The 16,457-nt window shown below is 46.6% G+C and overlaps 1 protein-coding gene across 1 annotated transcript in view; it reads left to right on the forward strand.

Moving 5' to 3' along the window:
• Nucleotides 1–2,920: 2,920 nt before the first annotated feature.
• LOC122944617 (cytohesin-3) overlaps nt 2,921–16,457 on the forward strand; it is a 62,471-nt gene continuing 48,934 nt past the window's right edge. The window contains exons 1-3 of the mRNA XM_044303078.1: nt 2,921–2,998; nt 6,715–6,779; nt 12,679–12,745. Of these exons, the coding sequence (XP_044159013.1) occupies nt 6,742–6,779; nt 12,679–12,745 (105 nt within the window). The 5' untranslated portion in view covers nt 2,921–2,998; nt 6,715–6,741. The remainder of the gene's footprint in view (nt 2,999–6,714; nt 6,780–12,678; nt 12,746–16,457) is intronic.

Below are 16,457 nucleotides of genomic sequence, written 5' to 3' on the forward strand. Positions count from 1 at the left end.
ATCCCCATGCATGTGACGTCTAGCAATCCTCAATTCGTCATCTCAAAAAAATAAAAATAAAATAATCATTGGTCCTGCCCTCAGGTCTTGCAAAAGCAGGCAACCTATCGCCCTCACCTTGCATGAGAACGTGGCACAACACGTGGCAAGCCATACGTCACCATGAACTCCATTCCTTACAGGGTATAGAAAGCGGGTCTTATGCTGGAACGCAGTTTGTCCTCCTCAAGAAATGTGATACCGATCTGCTGATTGAAGGCAGGACTCCTACTTTGGACATGACCTATGCTGCCTATGGCAAACCCAATAATGATGGCTCCACTGACTCCTATGAAGTCTTGGATTTCATCATGTCATGTAAATGGTGTTTGACTTATTTTGCTTCCTGTAGATGAGAGAACATTGTTTGGTCGGTGGTAGCATCCGATCGGACTCTAGCGTTGGCAGATCAGCCTGCACAGGGTGGGCTGTAGGCAGACAATGGGCTGATTACTGGCTCCAGCAGATCAAAGGACCATGCTGGGCATCAGAATGTCACACCAGTAAGCCACCCATGTAATGATTTCACCCCCTGTCATCGGTGACCTTTCCAGTACGCTTAACAAGTCCTCCACTGAGAGCCTGAAGTACAGCATTGCCTCCTTTATACAGAAGGTATCTACCTGTTATCGCTTCAATCACAATCTCCATAAAAATGGCTTTATTCCCAATTTGAAGATGGTGCGTAAATACCTCCTCTCCTTGCCGAGGCGCACCAGGACCCGTGAAGATACAGCCGAAATTATAGAACCTGTGGGCTGTAACTTGTAGGTGGCTGTTTCTGGCTTTTCATCTTTCATCAGTGCAAGATATAGAAGCCATTATTTTATGGAGCGAGCAGATAATAACCATAAGGCCTCATACACACGACTATCCGTTTTGAGGTCGGCAAACCGCAAATCCGTAAAATATAGATACAGTTTGTGCGAATGTGTCACGGACGGTGTACGGGAAACAAGACAATGCAACATGCATATATGACTCACTGGATCCAAAGCTAAGGAACCAAGGGGAGACCCCTGCACAAGACCTAGCACTTTCCCTGGCTGCTCAGCCTATGCAAAGATCCCAGAGGTGGATGGTTGCATAGCCACGTACCTCGACTATATAACCCCTGAACACCCTACAATAGTGAGGGGACACGACCACCGGCTCCCTACACCAGACACGGAGGGAGTCAGGGTCACCTGGGATCCAGCAAAGAGAAAATAACAGATAAATGTACAGCACTAAACTTTGTAGCAGACAGGAAAACAGGATAAGCATGCACACACACTCCAGGAAGAAGTATAAGCCGCCCAGTAATGCATTATGGGGCGGAATTTAAAGGGATGCAATTATTCCAACTACATGACAGCTGAGAGAGGCTAACGAGATGAGGAACTGAATACCACAACAAAGAAACTCAAGGAGGAGGTTCTGAAAGGCCTCTGTCAGAGCTTCTCGGCTGTCTGGTTGTGACAGAATGCTGCAGTCTTTTTCTTAAGAGCTGCCTATTCTTTCCTGCAAACGGAGAACAGTAGGACATGTCCTGTAATTTGTGGAACGGCCGCACGGAGGCTGGCGGCACATTGATGACACCTGTGCACTGTCTGTATTTTTTGTGGACCCACAGAAGTAAATGGGTTTGTGTGTAATGAGCAAAAATTGGGGATCAGATGCGGACCCATTATACAGTCGCATGCATGAGGCCTTATAAGGGTTTTCCGAGATTTAATACTGTCTTCTGTATTGGTCATCAATATCTGATCGGTGGGGTCCGACATCCGGGACCCCCAACCGATCAGCCTACTTCTGTGAGCGCCTCTGCCTTCTCGCAGCTCACCAAGCACAGCGCCGTACATTGTATAGCGGCTGTGCTCGGTATCGCTCAGCGCCATTCACTTCAGTGAGGCTGAGCTGCTCCTAGGCCACGTGACCAATGAACGTATAGTCGCCCTGCCTAGGAAAAGCTGAGAGAAGGCGGCGGCGCTCACAGGAGCGCCGCTGCCTTCTTAAACAGCTAATCGGCATGGGTCCCAAGTGTCAGGGCCCCCACTGATCTGCAAAGTGCGTATCCGCAAAACACTGATTCCGGCCATGAGTGTTCCTCATTTTACGGAATGGCCAGCCCTATGATAGAAAATGCCTATTCGTGCCAATTGCGCACAAGCGAAAGACGTGTTCTATCTTTTTTGCACTACCAGTCTGCTCCCCAAACCCTATTTCATATAGCCTTGGTGTCCATATCTTGCGCTGATGAGGACCAACAAGTCTGTGTGCAAGATGGAGTCAACAGATGTGCGCTGTTAGGAGACGTCTGTTCCGTATTCCGGCTCTGATAAAGAATGGCTTCCATTGCTGTAAAGGGATAAACCCCCTGTTTTTCGGATTTGTGATTCCAGTCCTGGCAGCTTCTATTATTACCGCTCTAGTATATGCTGGAACTGCCCCAATTCTGCGGACCCTATCCCCCGAGGTACACTGTGCAGCGTAATCGGGCCGTGCGTCTATACGTTTTGATTGCTGATTTCCTGATTGAGGAAATGTTTTTAAAAGATTAACCCTTTGTTGCCTGCAGATCATAGCCTTGCTGTCCCTTTTGACCGCGGAGGGAGGGGAGGGGGTGCGGTCAGGCGATGAAATCTTTTGAAATTGAATTACTTGGTAGACTTGGTGACGGTGACTTTGCATCTGCAACATGTCACATGAAAGCCGCCTGAAAGGGCAGATTGTAATTCTGAAAGTAGAATAAAAGATGCCGCTCTGCTCTCGCTGTGGGTGTCTCTGTGCGGCTGGAAATGTTTGATATTAATAGTCGTCTGGTTAGGATGTGGTCGTTTTTATTGGTTGCTTTGTATTGCGGGTCACTTCAAGTAATTTTCTTTTCGTTTCAGTGCCAGAAGATCTCTCGTCTGAGGAGAGAGAAGAATTGTTAAATATAAGACGGAGGAAAAAGGAGCTTATAGATGACATAGAGGTAAAGTTGGAATATTTCCTACTGATTCAAAGGGATTGTATTGTTGTGAAATTGCCTGCTATTTTCCGAGATATTTTAATGGATGACCTATCCATACACGCGGCACAGCCGAGTAGGCAGATTTTATATTGAGAGCCTGTCCAAAGGATGAGCCATCAATGTCGAACTTCCAGAACACCCCCTTTAAATCAGCAAAAGGAAGAGGTGGAATCAGGGTTCCCTAAGGTGGCAAATGATTTGGGAATGATTGGCCTTTGGGAACCTCTATTCTGCTGTGTCTCCGATACAGATATAGCTCAAATAAAAAGATGTTGGACACCTTTTCAGATTTCTGATCATGCAGTGGGAAAGCTGTGCCACGTCCCCTGTTAGAGCCACCATATTGGTCACAAAGCGATGGCTAAAACGAAGAAAATGCTGAATAGGAGTTAGGGTGCTTTCACACTTGCTGCAGAGGATTCTGGCAGGCAGTTCCGTCGCCGGATCCGGCAATCTGGACGCAAATGGATGCATTTGTGAGACCTTATCCGGATGCGGATCTGTCTCACAAATGCATTGCAATACAGGATCCGTCTTTCCGGTTGTCATCCGGAAAAACGGATCCGGTATTCATTTATTTTTTATGGTCTGCGCATGCGTGGACGGAAATAACAGATCCGTTTTGCCGGAACACTTGGGGCCGGATCCGGCATTAATGCATTTCAATGGAAATGAATGCCGGATCCGGGAAGTGTTCAGGATTTTTGACTGGAGAGAAAACTGCAGCATGCCCAAAAACGTAGGAGGGACTGAACTGATGCATCCTGAACAGAATGCGTTAGGATAAAACTGATCAGTTTTTTCCCGGTATTAAGCCCCTAGGACGGAACTCGGTGCTGGAAAACATAAACGCTAGTGCGAAAGTACCCTTACCTAGAGGGGGATTTGAGGGCCAATTTATACAAGGAAGTGACTGCGTTATCAGTTCGTTTCTGTCGCCGGGGATGTTTCCCGCATAAGATGTGTGGGATTATCTTTCTCCAGCTGGGGCGAGTGAACCGCACATCATTGTGACACATCTGGGTGTGGAGGCTGCTGAGAAAGTAGCTGATGTGCAAAGGCCAAAATATTTTCCGTCCCTCTGAGGATTGCTTTGCAATGGCTGCTGGACATTACTTGGAGTTGAGCAATCGCCCTCACTAGACATTAATCATGTGAAGTAGGAAGATGAGCCCTGGACTGTGGAAGCCGCCATGATGGAACACATCTGGTCACAGTTATCGAGAAGCTTGTGTGGTGAGAAAAAGATGTAGTGCTGTACATGGGCTTGTCCAGGCGCGTATCTTCTTTTAAAATCCCCTCCACCCTGTAGGACCTGTAGGGTGAAGCATACTTAGATACTTCTTGAGGCTCAGTTCCTAGGGTTCCCCGATCTTCTCTGGACTTCCGTTGCCGCAGGTAAACATCCGGCACAGATAGGGTTACATATACTGCCGCTACCAATGACTAACCACAGTGATAGAGTCCCCCAAGCAGCATGTGACACCCGACAGGTCCTGCAGGGTGGTGATTAAAATGTATATTGGGCTGGACAAGCCTTTTAAGGGGTGTTCTGTGAGTCAAACCTCTATAGGACCTGGATATCTGATTTGTAGGGGGTCTGACCTCTGGTATGCCGCTAAGGCCTCGTGCACACGAACGTATTTTGTTTCCGTGTCCGTTCCGTTTTATCTGCGGATAGGATGCAGACCTATTCATTTCAATAGGTCCGCAAAAAACGCGGACAGCCCACTGTGCGCTGTTGGCATCAGTATGTGTTTGCGAACAATGATAGGCATTATTACAATGGATCCGGGGAAAAAACGGATACGCAAAAAAAAAAACTAATTCCATACAGACGTCAAATGGTTTTTTTTTTTTTTTTTTTTGCCGATCCGCAATTTGCGGACTGCCAAACACATACGGTCGTGTGCATGTAGCCTAATCAGCAGAATGAAGGGGCTTCATTGTTTACATGACCCTGACATTGCATCTCAGTCCTGTCCAATAGGGGGGGCCAAAGCCCTACGATCAAACATTAAAGGGATAGGCCTCCAGAAAGTCCAGTGATGGCTAACCTTGGCACTCCAGCTGTGGAGAAACTACGACTCCCAGCATGCTCCATTTATTTCTATACAGTTCTGAGAGCAGCCAAGCAAGGGGGGCATCTTAGGAGTTGTAGTTGTACCACAGCTGGAGTGCCAAGGTTAGCCATCACTGTATCTAGTCTCTGATTTACGTTCCACTTTTTAGACCCCCTCCTATCTTCAGAACCATTTTCTGCGTCCCCCTTCCTGAGATGGCAGTTGCCCGTCATTTAGGCCGAGAATGAATGTAGAGGCCGCACAAATGTGTCTCGCTCCATTCACCTCTACGGGAGTTAGTGGAGCAAGTGTGCTCGGGTGTTCCCAGAAATCCCATAGAAGGGAATGGAGAGAGCCACACGCATGCAGGGCCACCATTTAATTCTTTCTCTGCCTGGACGTGGCGCCCAGTGTCCCCCACGTCGGGTGGGACTGTGGTTTGGGGGACCCCTGTTTTGGAGACTGGTGCAGGTCCCAGAGGTAGGTTCAGCATCTCTTAGACGTATATAGCAAGTCCTATCGCAGATGGAAGTGATCCTTAAAGGGGAGCATTGGTGGGAGAGGCTCATAACAACCAATCAGATCTCAACTCTCAATTGTGACAAATAAAAACTGCAGCCGATTGCTTGATTTGGTGGCTCCTACACTTTTGCTTTGTGCTTTTTGCCTTGGTTTCTCCCATGTGTTCTTACATTTTGATTTTCTCTGAAAAACCATCATCCACACAAGCATTGCGCTATGTTTGGGAATCTATGCATCACTCCTAATTTACTAAAATTGGATGTCTCACTCAGCAAATAGCATTTATCATGTAGAGGAAGTTAATACAAGGCACTTACTAATGTATGTGATGTCCATATTCTTCCTTTGCTGGCTTGATTCATTTTTTCCATCACATTATACACTGCTCGTTTTCCAGGGGTACAACCACCCAGCAATTCAGCAGCAGTGGTCGTGCTGCACACTATAGGAAAAAGCGCCAGCCTCCCAGAGGTGGCTGGGACTGTGGGAGTTTTCCATATGTGTGCAAGCACGACCACCCCTGCTGGATTGCAGAAGTGTGCGTAACCCTGGATACGAGCAGTGTACAATGTGAGGAAAATGAATCCAGACGCCAAAGGAGGCAATATGAACAATCACAATACATTAGTAAGTGCCTCATATTAACTTTCTCTACGCCTATTGCTGAAGTGAGGCGACCCCTTTAAGCACATTCACAGCTTTGGTGAATTAGAGGAAATCTCTTTGCCGCTTTTGTTCTTGCCATCATCACAATGCCCACTATTGTCTTCTCACAAATGTCTCTTTCATCCATTTCACATTCTTGCTTTTTGGTTTGCGATCTGATTTTTACGCACAAACAATTTTATGTCGAACACCCTTGAAGTGTTTTTTTTTGTAACGTCGAGTCTTCAGAACAATGGTTTATGCAGGAACTTTACAGGAACGCCATTGACCTCTGATGTTAAATCCGCGCTAATCCCTGCAAACGTCTCACGTGCAATAATTGTGTCAAAATCCAGAAGCATCAGCAACTCCCACGTGTAAAAGTTATCCCTTCCATTTGGTGTTCGCCGGACGTGACCGTCTTCTTCTTCTTTCTTCTTCATACAGAGGCTGAAGTTTGAAATTGCAGAGGTGATGACTGAAATCGACAACCTAACGTCTGTAGAAGAAAGGTAAGCGTTCACCGTCATCCGAGACCGAGCCACAAAGCGTTTTACGGGTGTTAGTGCTTTTGTCTCACGGGTTTTAAAGCAGCTTCGGATTAAAAGGTAGGTAGGGAATTACGGATCTATTACTACCAGGCCACAATGGAAGTTACCTACTGCATTGGAGTATTGGTACCAATGGAGGACTTTCCATGGGCCAATGGATCTGGTTTTGGTAAATGTAGGGGGTCAAGTGTTAATGAATAAAAGGTCAAATGTATGTTTAAATTCTTTCTCGTCTCCTGTTTAATTGTATTTAAAAGATGTGCGATGTTCCCTGTTATCAGCCGTTTTGGCCGGGGGGGCGGCTGACTGTATTCCTTGATGGGATTTCTGGAAGGACAGAAAATGTACACCATTTTAAAAAAAAATTTGGGTTTGCCAACTATAAATTAATATATTATTTTATGGAACCAGAATGTTTTATATCCTTTGATTGTTCAGAAATGCTTCATGTCATGAGTCGGGGGCCACGCACTGGGACCCCCAAAAATAGCGAGGATGAAAGGGCTGTTTTGCTGAGCTCCTTGGCCTTGTCTGGAGGAGAAATGAAGAGACGGAAGGAGCAACCTGTGGGAGCTTTAATCGTAATCTTAAGACGTAGATATAACTTGCTTAGAAAATGCTGAACGGAATTGTTCTTCTGGGAAAGCTGGGTTAATGAAAATGAAGAGCTCCCATAGAGGAGGACACGTCGCTTTACCAGATTCCAGAATGACCTATCTACCCACTAGTGCAACAGTCCATCACCTGCCTTTGGGTACATGCACACAGCAGTGGGGTTTATGCAGGTTTCCCCCGCTGTTTTCACTGCGTTTCCTTACCAAATACACGTGTTACTTGCAAAGGGTGAAATCAGCATAAACAATTGACATGCTGCAGATTTCAAAATTTGCTCCGCAGGTCAATTTTCACACTGCATAATCTCATTTACTGTAAAAAGCTGCAGGTCTGAGTCCCGGGACACCCCCAGCTGTTTGAGGAGGCGGCTGCGCTCATGTGAGCACTGCTTCCTCTTCAAGATTAAATTGCTCGTTGCCTCTCTTACAGCAGTGGCGCAGAGTAATTACAAGTGCTCGTCCCATTGAAGTGAATGGGATGAGTACTTGTAATTGCGCAGCGCACCGAGACAAGCTAGACGGTGCGCAGTGTAATTCATGAGCGCAGCCTCCTCTTCAAACAGCTGATCGGCAGGGGTGCTGGGACTCAGACCCCCACCCATCAGATATTGGGGTGACCTATCCTGAGGATAGGTCATCAATATGAACAGGCCGCACAACCCCTTTAAGTGCACCAAGCGTGGGCCCCGCCCAAGCCTCCTGGTGCACCCTAGCTGCTTTGCTCTACCACTTTTTCTCTCTCATGACTGCTCAACAGGGATAGGCTTCTGAAAGTTCTCCTCGCCTGGCCATGAAATCTCCCGCGAGTGCCGTGTGTTAAAAAAGTACTATGCCCAGCCCTGCTGCAAAGATTTTTGTGCTGCGCATGTGCCGCTGTTCCTACACATGATGGTGGCCTAGGATTTTAGGGCTAGGAACGAATAAAGATAAAACTGGTCCTGTCAGTCATCCATGAAAGGAGATGCTGCGGCGCTAGGTGCACATAGAGGCTCAGGTCCACCCTTGTTGCACTTAACTGCTCATTGCATATTGTAGTAAAAATCTTTTTCTCAGCATTGGCGCAATGAATGAAAGTGTATTATTACATTGTGCTTACCAAACCCTACCCGTTGTGCTTGGCTTCTTGCTGACGGATGCCCATCTGTTTTCTCTCCGGGCGCATTCTGCTACTCCTAGTTCATGCAAAGCAATTATCAGCTCAGATTACACGGAGCAGCTTAGAAGGCAGCGAAAAATTCTATTTCATGTTTGCATTAATATTTAGGTTTCTGAAGAGCCCTGATTAGAATACAGGGGAACCAATTAACGTTCTATTTCAGATGCTTCTCGTGATTGTCTGCATGCAGATCGCCCGCGGGCAACACAAGACAGCGTATCTGTGGCGTGTAATGTCGGTGGGAAGCGCTGGAAGCCGGATATTGGACTACCTTAAATTAATGAGCAGGACGTTTGGCTGGAAAATAAGTCATGGGACATCGTTTGAGGAGGAAGTCTTGTGCGCTCTTTAAAGTAGCAACTCAAGGACCATTACATCTCTGTTGTAGCTTTTCCTTAAAGGAGAAGTGGCTTTCTTAAAAGTTGAGCTTGGTGCTTGTACACATGCTTGCAATTTTGCAGTTTTAAGTAAGTCTAGTTGATTTCAATCAGCACCTTGCAAATCCTTGAGTTAAATCTGTGAGGAATTTTAGATTCATACACAAGAGCATAACTCTGTAGGGGACGTTTAGGTGTGCCTGACCGCCCGTCTAATGTGTATGGTGGTATCTCGACTCTCCCCCCGATGGCAAATGGGCCTGACCGCCCGTCTAATGTGTATGGTGGTATCTCGACTCTCTCTCTGATGGCAAATGGGCCTTGACCGCACGTCTAATGTGTATGGTGGTATCTCGACTCTCCCTCCGATGGCAAATGGGCATTGACCGCCCGTCTCGTGTGTATGGTGGTATCTCGACTCTCCCCCCGATGGCAAATGGGCATTGACCGCCCGTCTCGTGTATGGTGGTATCTCGACTCTCCCCCCGATGGCAAATGGGCATTGACCGCCCTCTCGTGTGTATGGTGGTATCTCGACTCTCCCCCCCCGATGGCAAATGGGCATTGACCGCCCGTCTCGTGTATGGTGGTATCTCGACTCTCCCCCCGATGGCAAATGGGCCTGACCGCCCGTCTTGTGTGTATGGTGGTATCTCGACTCTCCCCCCGATGGCAAATGGGCATTGACCGCCCGTCTCGTGTATGGTGGTATCTCGACTCTCCCCCGATGGCAGATATTGGGGGAAAGAAGGACTGGGCAGTTGAGTTACCAGATCCTTTTGTTCTCAAAGGAGATACATTAAGTCGCTTCAAGTCTGGCATGGGCTTTGTGTCCTCCCCTTATTGGCCGAGCATGCATGTGTGGGTGGTCAGAAGGATAGCTGTCGGGTGAACAAGCATTCGGACACAAGTCATCTAAGGTGTACAGCCAGCCATAGACACCCTCCATATCATCTTGCAGTAAAGAACGGGTAAGCACTTACCTGCTGGATCCCACACTTCTGCTCTGGTTCTCTTAGCAGGGCTCTGGTTTACCTGGCTGCAGCTGTGGGTCACGTCAGCAACTCCTGACTGCCGCCAATCAGTGGCCTCATAGGTGCACCTGAAGAGGCCAGTTGATTGGCCGCAGTGGTCACTCGTTGTCAGTGTACGTCACCGATGCAGCCTGGTAACTAGAGACTGGCCCGGGAGAACTGGAGCAGCAGCCCGGGATTCAGCAGGTAAGTGCATACCATTGTTTATTGCAGGCTGATTCGGAGGGAAGACTGCGATGAGTTTTTGGCCGTATTCGCATTGACCTTATTGTTTGAGAACCTCAGAAAGAAACCATGACTCAACCCCATGTGTGAATAAGAACTTGCAATGCAAAGGCTTTGTAGAAAGATTAGGGGAGAGAGGAAAATATCCAAGGACCAAGAGACACAAAGCACTTTTTTATATGACCCTCATCACACATAATGATAGTTACTCGCAGCTGGTGATTGCCGTGGCCAAGAAGGGTCACGTTCCAACTTTACTATTGGTCCCTATGATTACTCGGTCCATAGGGATTAGTAGTTGGGAAACTGATTTTGAGAAGACTATATACTTATCTTTTCTGCAGAGAGTGCACATTTTAGGAATTGTATTTATTTGTTAGTTTTAGGGGGAAATTATTTCACATGAGTTTTCCCTCTAAGGCCCCATTAACACGACCATATGGCCGCCGTGCCCTTGTTGTGGACCGCAAACAGCAGGTCTGCAAAATATGAGGCCGTGTGAACTCCTCATCGAGGGTGCAGGCCCATTAAGCTGACATTCAAGTCAACGGGTTCGCACCATAAAGCGGAGTTCACACGGCCGGTGCCTGAGTTTTGTGGAGCTGCTGTTTGTAGTCTTAAACACGGGCAGGGCGGCCACACGGTCCTGTGAATGGGGCCCAAAGTGATTATCTGGGTAAAAGCTGAACCCCCAAAATCTCAGTTTGGGCTTTGTTCACACTACCTTCTTGGATTTTGCCAGATCTGTTGAACGACTGTTACCACCGGCTTATATTGGGTCCTGTCGGATCTTGTCAGGGTTTCCACCATTTGGACGGGAAGAGTAGCGCTGCATGCTGCGTTATTCTTTCAGATCAAATCTGCAGAGACTGCCGATGGAGCGTCTGAAGGGACGTTCTGATGGTGGTGTGAACTGAGGCTAAATGGTCCTTGCCGATCAGGGATCTACAGGTCAGGTCCCTGGTAGAACGTGTCTAAGGAAAGACTCGCTGTAAAGTGTGCACATAACACTCGCAGGGAGTTACTCCCTATACAGGTTCCTGGGAAGAGGGCTCCAGGAGTGCCGCCATGTAGTTGAATTCATACGGATCGGCTCTGAAAATTCAGCCACTTTTTTTTTGTCTTGAACGTGATTTTGTTATTTCCTGATATTCAATGGGGGAGATTTATCATGAGGGAAATTTTTTTAACTCCATTATACAGGATTCTAGTTTCCCATAATTTGCGCCAAATTTTTCAAATGTGTTTGATAAATGTGGTGCTCCAGTAAGTCTAACCCGCCGGTCTTGAGATGTTACTCCACTTGCTACACCATCACTCTACTGTACTGGACAATTTATCCTGCTGTAACCTTCACAGCTTTTAATAAAACATATGATTGGTGATGGTTGAAGATTTAAACTGAGCGTGTGCAACCATCTCAGTGAGGTGGTCAGGAAATAAGGAACAGAACAAACAGCAGGTGGCGCTATACAGATGCATTTTATTGAATAACTCAGTAGCTATAATACATTTTTAATTACATGCAATAACAAAAGTATTCAGATCCAGGGCCTGGTTTGAAAAATGTGAAATAATAAACATGGTACAACGTTTGTATGTCCGTTTTTTGCACAAATTAAACTAGAAGTCTGGTGCATTTTGATAAATCTCGCTCAATGTTCCTTTTTTTAATTATTATAGAGGATGTTCATTTTATGTAGTAGTTTTTTTTCCGTTTTGGCAGCATTCTGGCATTGAATACCACATGTAATGTGAAATATATAGAACTCCAGCTTCTGTCAGGTCTCGCTGATGCCAGAGTAAAGCCGGGGTTACACGTCGAAGATCGCCGTGTAACCCCAGCCTAAGCCCTCATGCACACGGCCGTGTGCTGTCCGCATCAGTGGCTCTGTTCCGCGGCCCCGCTAAAAAAAAAATATAACCTGTCCTATTCTTGTTCGCAAAGCGCGGACATTTATATTGCCAGCGCCCGTTCAGTTCCGCAAATTGTGGAAGGCAACACAGGCGGCTTCCGTTTTTTGCGGATCCGCGGTTTGCAGACTGCAAAAAACAACACGCTCGTGTGCATGAGGCATTATTCAGTTTTTTACTGTATGTGCATAATTTGCTGAATTGTCGCGGTGTTTCATGATGATTAAACATGCATCATGCCAATCTCTTCCTGATGTCCGGCATCCCAGTCTACAAATATACACTGAGGACCGGCGTACGCCTCCTGCAGTTTTCATCTCAATTAGGATCAATTAGTGGGGATTTAATGCTTCCGGAGAAAATCACAGCAAACCTGATGACTGCATCCATTTTCTGGTCTCAGTAACACAAGACAGCCTAACCGTTTTTTTTTTTTTTGCTCTGATCTATTATAGTTATGCGATTTATAGTTTTTCCATAATGTGTGTATGTGCTGTTTGCAAGATCCGTTTTTAAGTGTCTTTTTGTGTTTTTTTTTAGCAAAACCACACAGAGGAATAAACAGATAGCTATGGGGAGGAAAAAATTCAATATGGACCCCAAAAAGGTAACCTAATGCTTTGTGTCTTTTTGTGTGATTTTATGTTTCAATAACTTTGATTTCAATATGAACTCCACAATGTCATTGATCTTAGGCTCTGCTCATAAAAGAGCCAATGTGGTGTATGCTGATCAGTCATCTGTCCCATTGACCTAACCTAGGATCTGTCAGGTTTCCATTAGGTTTTAGCTGCAGATACTGGAACTCTGACGGACAGGGCAGGACACAGGTGTGAACAGTGCTGTATGGATTCATTTCTGTTTTGAGTCTATTATTAAAGAGGTTTTCCAGGAGTTTAAAGGGCATCTGTCAGCAGATTTGTACCTATGACACCGGCTGACCTGTTACATGGGCGCTTGGCAGCTGAAGGCATCTGTGTTGGTCCCATGTTCATGTGCCCGCATTGCTGAGAAAAGTGATGTTTTAATATATGCAAATGAGCCTCTAGGAGCAACGGGGGCGTTGCCGTTACACCTAGTGGTTCTGCTCTCTCTGCAACTGCTGCACCCTCTCCACTTTGATTGACAGACCAGGTGTGATGATGTTTTCACTGCCTGGCCCTGTCAATAAAATGCAGAGGGTGCGTCCGTTCAAGAGAGAGTAGAGCCTCTAGGTGTAACGGCAACGCCCCTGTTGCTCCTACAGGCTCATTTGCATATATTAAAACCTCATTTTTCTCATCAATGCCTTTGGCTGCCAAGCGCACATGTAACAGGTCAGCCAGTTTTATAGGTACAAATCTGCTGACAGATGCCCTTTTAATATTTATGACCTATTCTCCGGATAGGTCATCAGTATCTGATCGGTGGCAGTCTCGCTCTCAGCACCCCCGTCGATCAGCTGTTTGACGAGACCAAGACTCTCTAGTGAGTGCTGCAGCCCTTTCCTAGGCCATGTGACGTCACATTCATCTGTTACATAGCCTAGGCTCAGCTAAGTTCCCTTTTAGGCCTCATGCACACAGCTGTTGCCTGCCCGTGCTCATATTGCGGCCCGCAAAAAGCGGGCATCTGCCGTGTGCACCCCGCATCACGGATGCGGACCCATTCAGTTAAATTGGTCTGCAATCCGGAAGGTCCGTGTGGAATGGAGGCACGGAACCCCACGGAAGCACCACTGACTGCTTCTGTGGGGTTTCTGTCCGTGCCTCCGCACTGCAACAAAGTAGTGCATGCACTAATTTTTTGAGGTGCTGCTCGTCAGATGTGGATCGCGGACCACATTCAAGTGAATGGGTCCACGATCCACATACGGCGGCCCTACGGTCTGTGCCAGTGCATTGTGGACTATAATTTGCGGTCCGCAGCACGGTGCCTGGCCGGCACACGGTCATGTGCATGAGCCCTTGAGCAAATGGGCCTGAGCTGCAATAACAAGCCCAGCCACTATACAATGGACGGCGCTGTGCTCTCCGGAGCTCTGCAGTCTCTTCAAACAGCTGATCGGTGGCGGTGCTGGGTGTCGAACCCCCACCAATCAGATACTGATGACCTGTCCTGAGGATAGGTCATCGATATTTTCCTCCCAGTAAAACCTCTTAAGTGGCTCATGCACACGAACGTATTTTGCTTCCGTTCCGTTTTTTTTACAGGTCCGTATGCCGAACAATTCATTTCAATGGGGCTTGAAAAAAAGTCTGAAAGGACTCTGTGTCCTTTCCGTGTCCATATGTCTGTATGCCCGTTCATAAAAAATAATTTGCGAACAAGGACAGGCATTGTTACAATGGATCCGGTCATGTGCATGAGCCCTGATCTGTACATCTTCATCTCATACGATTTTTACTTTACATGTGTTTGTGTATGCAGGCTATTACCGTGCACTTGTATATAGTCTCTCATATCATAAAATATTCTGCCGCACCGTTTGGACAGCATTTAGTTAAACAGCTCATGTCGGTGTAGTCTGCCGTCTCCAGACAGATGCACACAGAAGACTGTTTATTCAGAGGAGTCTGCCTCCTGCATCTTGCCTGGCCAGTCCTGCTCCATCTGAGATGACTATTTCGGAAGATAAGTGAATGTAATGTGGGCTGAGACGCATAAGCAAACACTCATAGGACCCGGTGAGGAGTCACTGTTTGTGCACTGTCAATGACTGTCCTATGTTTAGTACATATTAATTGGAGTCCGTCACCAGAAAATTCACTGTTACAGCAGGCGCAGCGCCTTGTAGGGGAAGTTCAGCTGAATGTAATGATACCTTTCACTTCACGATCCGTTGCTTCATTCTGGAATAAAAGTACTTCTTCTTTTTATTTTTTTGTATTTTTTAATATTCTCTTTATTGAAATGGGAATTTCCATGTAATATATATGCAGACAGTAAGTCATAAACGGCGTTACGTAATAAACATCATTTTACAGACGGATGTCATCACATGGTTCCCAAATCACAATTTCACAATTTTCTCCCCAAAACCCGTCCCTTCCCTCCGCCCTCCTCCCAAACCATCCCTCCCAAATGCAAACCAACACATGAACACTAATCTGAGACTATGTCCGTGTCGCCACTTTACTCGTAAAAGTGTATATCATACCTTAAGCTTGAATATCACTTCTATCAATCTATGACTCCAACTTCCCCAATCTATTCGCTAATTGCGTTTCCCGGTACCACTTGGTCAGTTTGAAGGGGGCCATAAGTTCCTGAATTTCGCAACTAGACAATAGCTTCTCTATGAATCCCCTCCATTTTTTTTAAATGAATTTTTCAATTAACCGTTCCTTATCTTGTTCTACCTCTAATCTTTCAAGATATAGTACATTCCTCATAGTCCCTAGTATCTCATCCCATGACGGTACCTCCGCTTCCAACCAGTGACGTAGAAGAGACTTCTTCACTGACATCAATAAAAGATGTACTCCTCCCTTCGCAACCACTGCCCCCAATTCCTCTTCCTGGATTTTAGGTATATATTGAAAAATGCATTGTTGCGGTGTTAGTCCCACTATCTCTCCCCAGATTTCCTTTATTGTCTCCACTGACTGTTGCCACAGCGGTTGCACCTTTGGGCGTTCCCACAAAGCATGAAGAAGCCCAGCTCTCGGGAGGACACTTTTGGGGCACTGTCGTAGGTAATGGGCAGGAGCGTCACGATATGACAAATTAAAGGCGTAAGTCGCCCTATGCATAAGCCTTAATTGTGTCTCTCTCCATTGTTCATTATAAGTTGCTCGCCTTACCAATTCGAGTCCTACCCTCATTTTTTTGGCTATGTTTTGGTCTGTCAGTTCCCTTTCACAGGGTTTAAAGGCTCCTTTTACCAAGCCTATCGTCTGAATGTTATGGAGCTTTTGATGCAATTCTGAGAGGGACATGTGTGTACCGTCTGTGCCCAGTAAAGCCGCGAACCACGCTAGCCTTTCCGGGTCACCCACAGAGCCTGCCCGCGCTTTGCAGTAGCTCCTAATCTGCTGGAAAGGGAGATAGTGTGCGTCAGGTAGGCCATACTTTCCCTTCACCTGTTCCCATGACAGCCATTGATGGCTATTAGCGTCCAGTAAATCACTAAGTTTCGTAATGTTTTTATTCTTCCATCCTTGGAACAGAATGTTCTCCCTGCCCTGAGGGAACGCAGGTAGCGACCACAATGGCATCCTGGGCGATATATATTAAGGAAGTCCATAAATCTTCCTAATCGACTTCCACGCCATTATGGTGTCTTTTAGCAAAATGGACTGTCTGGTTGGTATAGGAATCAGTTCCCTAGGCCGGTC

Source organism: Bufo gargarizans, chromosome 8, assembly GCF_014858855.1.
Source record: "Bufo gargarizans isolate SCDJY-AF-19 chromosome 8, ASM1485885v1, whole genome shotgun sequence".
Classification (NCBI taxonomy): Eukaryota; Metazoa; Chordata; class Amphibia; order Anura; family Bufonidae; genus Bufo; species Bufo gargarizans.